We start from the raw sequence: 10,924 nt of genomic DNA, 5'->3' as shown, positions 1-10,924 counted from the left end.
GGGAATGGGGACACTGCTGGGAATGGGGTCACTGATGGGAGCGGGGACACTGCTGGGAGAGAGATCCTGCTGGGAGTGGGGTCACTGCTGGGAGCGGGGTCGCTGATGGGAATGGGGTCGCTGCTGGGAATGGGTCACTGGTGGGAGGGAGATCCTGCTGGGAATGGGGACACTGCTGGGAATGGGGTCGTTGGTGGCAGTGGGGACACTGGTGGGAATGGGGACACTGGTGGGAGTGGGGACACTGCTGAGAAAGGATTCTGCTGGGGATGGGTCACTGCTGGGGCAGGGATCCTGTTGGAATGGGGTCACTGCTGGGAATGGGGGGACACTGCTGGGAATGGGGTTGTTGGTGGCAGTGGGGTCACTGTTGGGAGCGGGGTCACTGCTGGAGCGGGGTCACTGCTGGGAGTGGGGACACTGCTGGGAGCGGGGACACTGATGGGAGTGGGGACACTGATGGGAGTGGGGATCCTGCTGGGAATGGGGACACTGCTGGGAATGGGGTCGTTGGTGGCAGTGGGGTCACTGCTGGGAGCGGGGTCACTGCTGGGAGCGGGGTCACTGCTGGGAATGGGGACACTGCTGAGAAAGGATTCTGCTGGGGATGGGTCACTGCTGGGGCAGGGATCCTGTTGGAATGGGGTCGCTGATGGGAGTGGGGTCACTGCTGGGAGTGGGGTCACTGCTGGGAGTGGGGTCACTGATGGGAGTGGGGTCACTGCTGGGAATGGGGACACTGCTGGGAGCGGGGACACTGATGGGAGTGGGGACACTGCTGGGAGTGGGGACACTGCTGGGAGTGGGGACACTGATGGGAGTGGGGACACTGGTGGGAATGGGGACACTGCTGGGAGTGGGGACACTGCTGGGAGCGGGGACACTGCTGGGAGCGGGGACACTGCTGGGAATGGGGGGACACTGCTGGGAGAGAGATCCTGCTGGGAGTGGGGACACTGCTGGGAATGGGTCACTGCTGGGAGGGAGATCCTGTTTGAATGGGAAACTGCTGGGAGTGGGGACACTGCTGGGAGAGAGATCCTGCTGGGAATGGGGTCGTTGGTGGCCGTGGGGTTACTGGTGGGAATGGGGACACTGGTGGGAGTGGGGACACTGCTGAGAAAGGATTCTGCTGGGGATGGGTCACTGCTGGGGCAGGGATCCTGTTGGAATGGGGTCGCTGCTGGGAGCGGGGTCACTGCTGGGAGTGGGGTCACTGCTGGGAATGGGGTCGTTGGTGGCAGTGGGGTCACTGATGGGAGCGGGGACACTGCTGGGAGCGGGGACACTGCTGGGAGTGGGGACACTGCTGGAAATGGGGTCACTGCTGGGAGCGGGGTCACTGCTGAGAAAGGATTCTGCTGGGGATGGGTCACTGCTGGGGCAGGGATCCTGTTGGAATGGGGACACTGCTGGGAATGGGGTTGTTGGTGGCAGTGGGGTCACTGTTGGGAGCGGGGTCACTGGTGGGAGGGAGATCCTACTGGGAATGGGGACACTGATGGGAATGGGGTCGTTGCTGGGAGTGGGGTCCCTGCTGGGAGTGGGGTCCCTGCTGGGAGTGGGGACACTGCTGGGAGGTGTTCCTGATGGAGTGGGATCCTGCTGGGAATGGGATCTGCTGGGGAGGGATTCTGCTGGGAATGGATCCTGGTGGGAGGGGGATCGTGTTAGAGTGGGGACACTGCTGGGGATAGGGACACTGCTGGGAATGGGGACACTGATGGGAGTGGGGACACTGCTGAGAAAGGATTCTGCTGGGAATGGGGACACTGCTGGGAATGGGATCATGGTTGGAGTGGGGTCACTACTAGGAATGGTCACTGCTGGGAGTGGGGACACTGCTGGGAGTGGGGTCACTGCTGGGAGTGGGATCCAGTTTGGATTTTCACTCCATTACCCAGAAAATCCGGTTTGGATTTTCACTCAATTTTCCAGCCAGGTTTCAACTGGCACCTCACAGCCAGGAATGTTCAGGAGGAAAAAAAACATGGATTGGGGGCTGACTTTTTGGATTGGTGCCTTGGACTGGGAGCTGATTGCAGGGATTGGTGCCTTGAACTGGGGCTGATCCCAGGGATTTGTCACCTTGGATTTGGGCTGATTTTTGGGATTTGTGCCCTGGATTAGGGGCTGATTTTTGGGATTTGTCACCTTGGATTGGGGCTGATTTTTGGGATTTGTGCCCTGGATTGAGGGGCTGATTTTTGGGATTGGTGCCTTGGATTGAGGGGCTGATTTTTGGGATTGGTGCCTTGGATTGGGGCTGATTTTTGGGATTTGTGCCTTGGATTTGGGGCTGATTTTTGGGATTTGTGCCCTGGATTGGGGCTGATTTTTGGGATTTGTGCCCTGGATTGGGGGCTGATTTTTGGGATTTGTGCCCTGGATTAGGGGCTGATTTTTGGGATTTGTCACCTTGGATTGAGGGGCTGATTTTTGGGATTGGTGCCTTGGATTGAGGGCTGTTTTTTGGGATTGGGGACTGATTTTTGGGCTTGTGCCTTGCAGGGAAGCCCAAGCTGGGCAGGGAGCTGGGCCGGGGCCAGTACGGGGTGGTGTACCTGTGTGACAGCTGGGGGGGACACTTCCCCTGCGCCCTCAAATCCGTCGTCCCTCCGGATGAGAAGCACTGGAACGACCTGGCACTGGAATTTCACTACATGAGGTCAGTGTGCTGAGTGCTTCCCTCATTCCACAGCGATCTGATTGATTTCCCAGGATTATTCAGGCTGGAAAAGCCACCAGCCTGTGGCTGATGTCCCCTTTGTCACCCAGCCCAGAGCTCAGAGTGCCACATCCAGGTTTGCTGCAGAAATCTGGGATTGGAGCTCCTGCAATGCTCCTTCCTTCCTTAATCAAATTCCCTGCTGCCTGTGCTGTCCAAATTCAGAGGAAATTCCAGTTTACAGACCATAATAACCAGCAATTCTCCTCCCCTGATTCCTGGTGCTGAATCCTCTCTCTTTTCCCTCTCCTTGTCCTGCCTGAATCCCCAAAAAAGCCAAGGATGGCTCTGCAGTGCAGACAGCAGCTGGTTTGCAGTAAACAGCTGCAGGCACAGCCAGCTGAGAGAAGAATGGGGTTTTTTGTGACTCTAACCTTTAAAAAGGCTTTTTTTTTCTTTTTTCTTCTTTTTTTTTTTAGTTTAATTGGCTCAGACAGCTGAGGATTGTGCTGCTCTGAATCTAAATCTGCAGCTCTGGGGCTTCTTCCCTTGGCCTGGGCTGGAGAACAGGGACAAAAATGACCCAAATTTTGTGTGCTGAACCTTCTGGAGGGACTTTTTGGTCCCTGCAGGGACTCAGGGGCCAAAAATTACCCCAATTTTTTTATGCTGAACCTTAAAAAAATGGGGTTTTTTTAAGGTTCAGCATAAAAAAGGTTCAGGTCCCTTCAGGGATTCCCTTGGCCTGGGCTTGAGACAGGGACAAAAATGACCCAAATTTTGTGTGCTGAACTTTCTGCAGAGATTTTGGGGCTTCTTTCCTTGGCCTGGGCTGGAGAACAGGGCCAAAAATGACCCAAAATTTCTGTACTGAACCTTCTGTCAGTCCCTGCAGGGACTCAGGGGCCAAAAATGACCCCAATTTTCTGTGCTGAACTTTCTGCAGAGACTCTGAGGTTTCTACCCTTGGCCTGGGCTGGAGACAGAGCCAAAAATTATCCAAATTTTCTCTGCTGAACATTCTGCAGAGATTTTGGGGTTTCTTCCCTTGGCCTGGGCTGGAGGATGGGATAAAAATAACCCAAATTTTTTGTGCTGATCCCTGTGCAGGTCCCTGCAGTCCCACGAGAGGCTGGTGCACCTGCATGGCTCCGTTATTGATTATGGCTATGGAGGAGGCTCCAGCATTGCTGTGCTGCTGATCATGGAGAGGCTGCACAGGGACCTCTACACGGGGCTGAAGGTGCCAAATTCTCTTATTCAATATTTATTTTGTTTTTATTTTATCCTTGGAAGTGCCAGGACAGAGCTTGGAGCAACTTGGTTTAGTGGGAAGTGTCCCCGGGCCCATGGGATGAGTTTTGATCTTCCCTCCAACCCAAAGTTGATTCTCTAATTTTAAAAAATCATCATTAATCTTCAAAACAAAGCTGGAATTACTCAATTTTGGTAAAGAACAGCAGGCCAAAGTAACTTTTCGAAATAAAATCTGAGTTTTTCCCCTCAGACTAAACTTGATTTAGTGGGAAGTGTCCCTGCCCATGGGATCAGTTTTGATCTCCCTTCCAACCCAAAACTGATTCTCTAAAAATCCCCCATTAATCCATAAAACAATGTTGGGATTACTCAATTTTAATAAAGAAGAGCAGGCTAAAGCATCTTTTATAAATAAAATCTGAGTATTTCTCCTCAGATTAAACCTGGTGTAATGGGAAGTGCCCCCTTGCCCATGGGATGAGTTTTGTTCTCCCAACCCAAAATTGATTCTCTAATTAAAAATCCCCCATTAATCCATAAAACAAAGCTGGAATTACTCATTTTTGGTAAAGAAGAGCAGGCCAAAGCAACATTTAGGACTAAAATCTAAATTTTCCCCCTCAGATTAAACCTGGTTTAGTGCCAAATGTCCCTGCCCATGGGATGAGTTTTGATCTCCCTTCCAACCCAAAATCGATTCTCTAATTTAAAAAAAATCGACATTAATCTGTAAAACAAAGCTGGAATTACTCAATTTTGGTAAAGAAGAACAGGCCAAAGCAACTTCTAGGCATAAAATCCAAGTTTTTCTCCTCAGGCTAAACCTGTTTTAGTGGCAAATGTCCCTTCCTACAGGATGAGTTTTAATCTCCCTTCCAACCCAAAACTGATTCTCTCATTAAAAATCCCCCATTAATTCATAAAACAAAGCTGGAATTACTCAATTTTGGTAAAGAGGAGCAGGCCAAAGCAACATTTAGAACTAAAATCTAAATTTCCCCCCTCAGATTAAACCTGGTTTAGTGGGAAGTGCCCCCTTGCCCATGGGATGAGTTTCGATCTCCCTTCCAACCCAAAATTGACTCTCTATTTAAAAATCAACAATTACCTGTAAAACAAAGCTGGAATTACTCAATTTTGGTAAAGAAGAACAGGCCAAAGCAACTTCTAGGCATAAAATCCAAGTTTTTCTCCTCAGGCTAAACCTGTTTCAGTGGGAAATTTCCCTTCCCACAGGATGAGTTTTAATCTCCCTTCCAACCCAAAACTGATTCTCTCATTAAAAATCCCCCATTAATCCATAAAACAAAGCTGGAATTACTCAATTTTGGTTAAGAAGAGTAGGCCAAAGCAACATTTATAACTAAAATCTAATTTCCCCCCTCAGATTAAACCTGGTTTAGTGGGAAGTGCCCCCTTGCCCATGGGATGAGTTTCGATCTCCCTTCCAACCCAAAATTGATTCTCTAATTTTAAAAAAATCAACATTAATCTGTAAAACAAAGATGGAATTACTCAATTTTAGCAAAGAAGAGCATGCCAAAGCAACTTTTAGGATTAAAATCCACATTTTTCCCCTCAGGCTGGTCTGGAATTGGAGCCACGGTTGCAGATTGCATTGGATGTGGTGGAAGGGATCCGGTACCTGCACAGCCAGGGCTTGGTGCACAGGGACATCAAACTCAAAAATGTCCTGGTAAGGAAAATCCCCTTTTTCTTGGGAAAAAACAAGCTTTAAGTGAGGAAATTAATTTCTCCACAGGAATATTTTAAGTTGTGCTGTTGTCAACCACAGGGAGGTTTTGCTGCCTCCTTTCCTGACTGGAATTTTGGGCAAAAATTTTGAGCCCCTCACACAGGGCAGGGGTTTATGTACAAAATCACCTCAGCCCCTGGCTGGGGAATAATTGGCATTGACTCCATGATTCACAGAAGGCTGATCAATAATAATCTTTATGAAGAAACCCTATTAAGGGGGTTAAATATTATTATTTATTAAGAAACCGTAGAAAACTATTGCTTTTATAGACAGGCACTCATTACCTCATTGGTCCTCCAATCCAAACACCGTCACCACTGGTTAATTAAAAATCCACCCTTTGGTGAGCAAATCTCCATAACAAATTCCACATATTCACAATAACAGATGCAGCAGATGAAGAATTGTTTCTCATTCTTTTCTCTGATTTTCTGCAGAGATTTTGGGGCTTCTTCCCTTTGGCCTGGGCTGGAGAACAGGGCCAAAAATGACCCAAATTTTCTGTGCTGAACCTTTTGCAGAGGCAGGACAATGCCTGGGGAATTTGTCTTGTGCTCTCTGTGACCAGAGAGCTGCTGCCACAGAACACATCTCGAGCTGTTTATTTTCCAGCATTTCCAGCTCTTTATTTCTCAGCTATTTATTTTCCAGCATTTTCCTATTGTCATTACATGGTTATGACAACAACCAGAAAAAATTTATTAATTTTTTTTTTTTTGCAAAACCAGCACAACACCAAAAATCAATATTTTATAGAAGAAATAGATTCTCACCTGACTGCCTGTGGCTTTTTATTTTTTCCCAGCTGGACAAAAAAATTAGGGCCAAAATCACAGATTTGGGGTTCTGCAAACCCAAGGCGATGATGTCTGGCAGCATCATGGGCTGACATGGTTATGACAATAACCAGAAAAAATATTTTTTTTTTGCAAAACCAACACAAAATCAAAAATCAACATTTTATGGGAGAAATAGATTCTCACCTGCCTGCCTGTGGCTTTTTTTTTTTCTCCAGTTGGACAAAAAAAATAGGGCCGAAATCACAGATTTGGGGTTCTGCAAACCTGAGGTGATGATGTCTGGCAGCATCGTGGGCTGACATGGTTATGACAATAACCAGAAAAAAAACTTGTTAATTTTTTTTTTTGCAAAACCAGCACAACACCAAAAATCAATATTTTATAGGAGAAATAGATTCTCACCTGCCTGCCTGTGGCTTTTTATTTTTTCTCAGCTGGACAAAAAAAATAGGGCCAAAATCACAGATTTGGGGTTCTGCAAACCCGAGGCGATGATGTCTGGCAGCATCGTGGGCACCCCCATCCACATGGCTCCCGAGCTCTTCACAGGTAAAATCCCCCTGGAATTCTGGAATTCTGGAGGCAATTCCTTGGAATTCATCTCTCAGGTGCTCCTGAGATCATTCCAACCCCAGGGAATTCCCTGCTTTCCATGCACGCCCTGGATTTTTAAGTGCCACTCTTGACAGAGGATAATGGGGTTGGTCAGCTCTGCTAATTAACACCCTTGCAATTAGAAAGGTAAATTATCATTAGGAGGAAGCTGGGAATCCTTGGCTTGCATAGGGAAATACTCCAGGAAGGATTCCTTGGAAGGAATTCCCAAGCTGTTCCTACCTTGGAGTGAGTTTGGATTCTCTGGGAATTCTGGCAGCTGCTCTGAGGGTTTTTCCTGAGTTTTGGAGCCACTTGGAAATTCAAATTCCACTTATCCCAATCCTTTTGTTCTGCCAGAGCTGCTCCTGCTTGGATAAAGTTGGGATCCAAAGGAAACATCTCTATTTGTGTGGATTTCTGGGATATTTCTGGGATATTTCTGGCATGAGGTTTGGCTCTGACAGAGCTGAGCCTTACAGGTGTTGGTGTTTAAAACACACCTGAGCTCAGTTTGGGAATTCCTGGTACAGCTTAAATTTATAAATCCTTATTTTATAAATATATAAATCCTGGAAATTTATACTTAATTTGTACTTAAATTTATAAATCCTGGAAATTGGAACAGCTTAACCTTGTTCTTAACTCCTGCTGGGGTTTCACACAAATTTTGCCTTGCTGCTGTGAAATTGAGGTTTAAATTTGGGGAGGTGGGAGCCTGGAGTCACCCCTCAGCCTGCCCAGCTGCCAGGGATTTTTCCCTGCTGTATTTTTTCCAGGGAAATATGACAATTCCGTGGATGTTTATGCCTTTGGGATCCTGTTCTGGTACCTCTGCTCGGGCCATGTGAAGTTACCTGAGGCTTTTGAGAGGTGTGCAAGCAAAGATCACCTGTGGAACAACGTCAGGAGAGGTACCTGGAGCACCTGGGCTGGGGGGAAAATCCAAAATCCACTTTTGTTCTGCTGGTGGGCAGGTGAAAGGGGAAAAAAAATCCCAGAATTCCTGAAGGTGGAAAAGATTTCTGGGATCGAGTTCACCTGCTTTCCATGGATGTGAGCACCAGGCAGGGCTTTCATTGGAAATTCCTGGTGATCCCTCTGTGCCACCCAGCCCTTCCACCTGCTTTCCCTGGAAATTCCTGGCATTCCTGGTGATCCCCTGTGCCATCCAACCCCATTCACCTGCTTTCCCTGGAAATTCCTGGTGATCTCTCTGTGCCACCCAACCCCTCCACCTGCTTTCCCTGGATGTGAGCAGAGCATTCTCTTTAAATTCCTGATATTCCTGGTGATTCCCTGTGCCACCCAACTGCTCTACCTGCTTTCCCTGGAAATTCCTGGCATTCCTGGTGATCCCAGTGTGCCACCCAAACCCTCCACCTGCTTTCCCTGGATGTGGGCACCATTTCCCTGTACATTCCTGGCTTTCCTGGTGATCCCAGTGTGCCACCCAACCCCTCAGTGTGCTTTCCCTGGATGTGGGCAGGGCATTCCCTGGAAATTCCAGGTGATATCTCTGTGACACCCGACCTCTCCACCTGCTTTCCCTGGATGTCAGCACCAGGCAGGGTTTTCCCTGGAAATTCCTGGTGATCCCACTGTGCCACCCAACCCCTCAATGTGCTTTCCCTGGATGTGGGCAGGGCATTCCCTGGAAATTCCTGGCATTCCTGGTAATCTCTCTGTGCCACCCAACCTCTCCACCTGGTTTCCTTGGATGTGAGCATGAGGCAGGGCTTTCCTTGGAAATTCCTGGTGATCCCCTGTGGATCCTCTGTGGATTCCTGGTGATCCCACTGTGCCATCCAACCCCTCAATGTGCTTTCCCTGGATATGGTCAGGGCATTCCCTGGAAATTCCAGGTGATCTCCTGTGCCACCCGATATCTCCACCAGTTTTCCCTGGATGTGGGCACCATTTCCCTGGAAATTCCTGGCATTCCTGGTGATCCCAGTGTGCCACCCAACCCCTCCACCTGCTTTCCCTGGATGTGAGCACCAGGCAGGGTTTTCCCTGGAAATTCCTGGTGATCCCACTGTGCCACCCAACCCCTCCACCTGCTTTCCCTGGATATGGTCAGGGCATTCCCTGGAAATTCCAGGTGATATCTCTGTGACACCCAAACCCTCCACCTGCTTTCCCTGGAAATTCCTGGCATTCCTGGTGATCCCACTGTGCCACCCAACCCCTCAATGTGCTTTCCCTGGATGTGGGCAGGGCATTCCCTGGAAATTCCAGGTGATATCTCTGTGACACCCAAACCCTCCACCTGCTTTCCCTGGAAATTCCTGGTGATCCCAGTGTGCCACCCGATCTCTCCACCTGCTTTCCCTGGATGTGAGCAGAGCATTCTCTTTAAATTCCTGATATTCCTGGTGATTCCCTGTGCCACCCAACTGCTCTACCTGCTTTCCTTGGAAATTCCTGGCATTCCTGGTGATCCTGATGTGCCATCCAACCCCTTCACCTGCTTTCCTTGGAAATTCCTGGCATTCCTGGTGATCCTGATGTGCCATCCAACCCCTTCACCTGCTTTCCTTGGAAATTCCTGGCATTCCTGGTGATCCTGCTGTGCCACCCAACCCCTCCACCTGCTTTCCCTGGAAATTGCTGGTAATCCCAGTGTGCCACCCAATCTCTCCACCTGGAAATTCCTGGCATTCCTGGTGATCCCACTGTGCTACCCAACCCCTCCACCTGCTTTCCCTGGGAATTCCTGGTGATCCCCTGTTCCACCCAACCCCTCCATGTGCTTTCCTTGGACATTCCTGATGATCTCCTGTGCCACCCCACATCTCCACCTGCTTTCCCTGGATGTGGGCACCATTTCCCTGTACATTCCTGGCATTCCTGGTGATCCCACTGTGCCACCCAACCCCTCAATGTGCTTTCCCTGGATATGATCAGGGCATTCCCTGGAAATTCCAGGTGATATCTCTGTGACACCCAAACCCTCCACCTGCTTTCCCTGGAAATTCCTGGCATTCCTGGTGATCCCTCTGGGCCACCCAAACCCTCCACCTGCTTTCCTTGGACATTCCTGGTGATCCCAGTGTGCCACCCAACCTCTCCACCTGCTTTCCTTGGAAATTCCTGGTGATCTCCTGTGCCACCCAACATCTCCACCTGCTTTCCCTGGATGTGGGCACCATTTCCCTGTACATTCCTGGCATTCCTGGTGATCCCAGTGTGCCACCCAACCCCTCAGTGTGCTTTCCCTGGCTGTGGGCAGGGTTTTCCCTGTTCATTCCCGGCATTCCCGGTGAGCCCGCTGTGTTTGCAGGGGTGCGGCCGGAGCGGCTCCCGGTGTTTGACGAGGAGTGCTGGCAGCTGATGGAGGCGTGCTGGGACGGGGACTCCTCGCAGCGGCCCCTGCTGGGGATCGTGCAGCCCATGCTGCAGGGAATCATGGACAGGCTCTGCCGGCCGCCCCCCGAGCACCCCCACAAGGGCCTGGATGACTCCACCTGAGCGGGAACCGGCGCAGGATTGCGGGAATTGAGGCGGGAATTGGGCAATTCCAGCCCCGGCCCTGCTGCGGAGCTGCGGGGACAGGGAGGGGCTCCGGGGGGGACGGCTCCATCCCTATGGAATTGTGTGGGGCAGGGAGTGACAGCTCCATCCCAATCTTGGTATCCCTATGGAATTCTGTGGGACAGGAGGGTGACAGCTCCATCCCAGTCTTGTTATCCCTATGGAATTGTTTGGGACAGGGAGGGGCTCCGGGGGGGACGGCTCCATCCCTATGGAATTGTGTGGGACAGAGGGTGACAGCTCCATCCCGGTCCTGGTATCCCTATGGAATTGTTTGGGATGGGGAGGGGCTCCGGGGGGGACGGCTCC

At 50.2% G+C, this 10,924-nt stretch overlaps 1 protein-coding gene across 1 annotated transcript in view; it reads left to right on the top strand.

The window, feature by feature from the left end:
- The window catches only part of DSTYK (dual serine/threonine and tyrosine protein kinase), a 37,176-nt gene extending 26,477 nt beyond the window's left edge, over nucleotides 1-10,699 (top strand). The window contains exons 8-13 of the mRNA XM_064732938.1: nucleotides 2,512-2,668; nucleotides 3,779-3,911; nucleotides 5,508-5,621; nucleotides 6,919-7,033; nucleotides 7,858-7,992; nucleotides 10,365-10,699. Of these exons, the coding sequence (XP_064589008.1) occupies nucleotides 2,512-2,668; nucleotides 3,779-3,911; nucleotides 5,508-5,621; nucleotides 6,919-7,033; nucleotides 7,858-7,992; nucleotides 10,365-10,552 (842 nt within the window). The 3' untranslated portion in view covers nucleotides 10,553-10,699. The remainder of the gene's footprint in view (nucleotides 1-2,511; nucleotides 2,669-3,778; nucleotides 3,912-5,507; nucleotides 5,622-6,918; nucleotides 7,034-7,857; nucleotides 7,993-10,364) is intronic.
- Nucleotides 10,700-10,924: the final 225 nt, after the last annotated feature.

Source organism: Zonotrichia leucophrys, chromosome 26, assembly GCF_028769735.1.
Source record: "Zonotrichia leucophrys gambelii isolate GWCS_2022_RI chromosome 26, RI_Zleu_2.0, whole genome shotgun sequence".
In the NCBI taxonomy this organism is placed as follows: Eukaryota; Metazoa; Chordata; class Aves; order Passeriformes; family Passerellidae; genus Zonotrichia; species Zonotrichia leucophrys.
The sequence above is the reverse complement of the archived record's forward strand: the minus strand, read 5'-3'. Positions and strand labels throughout refer to the sequence as shown.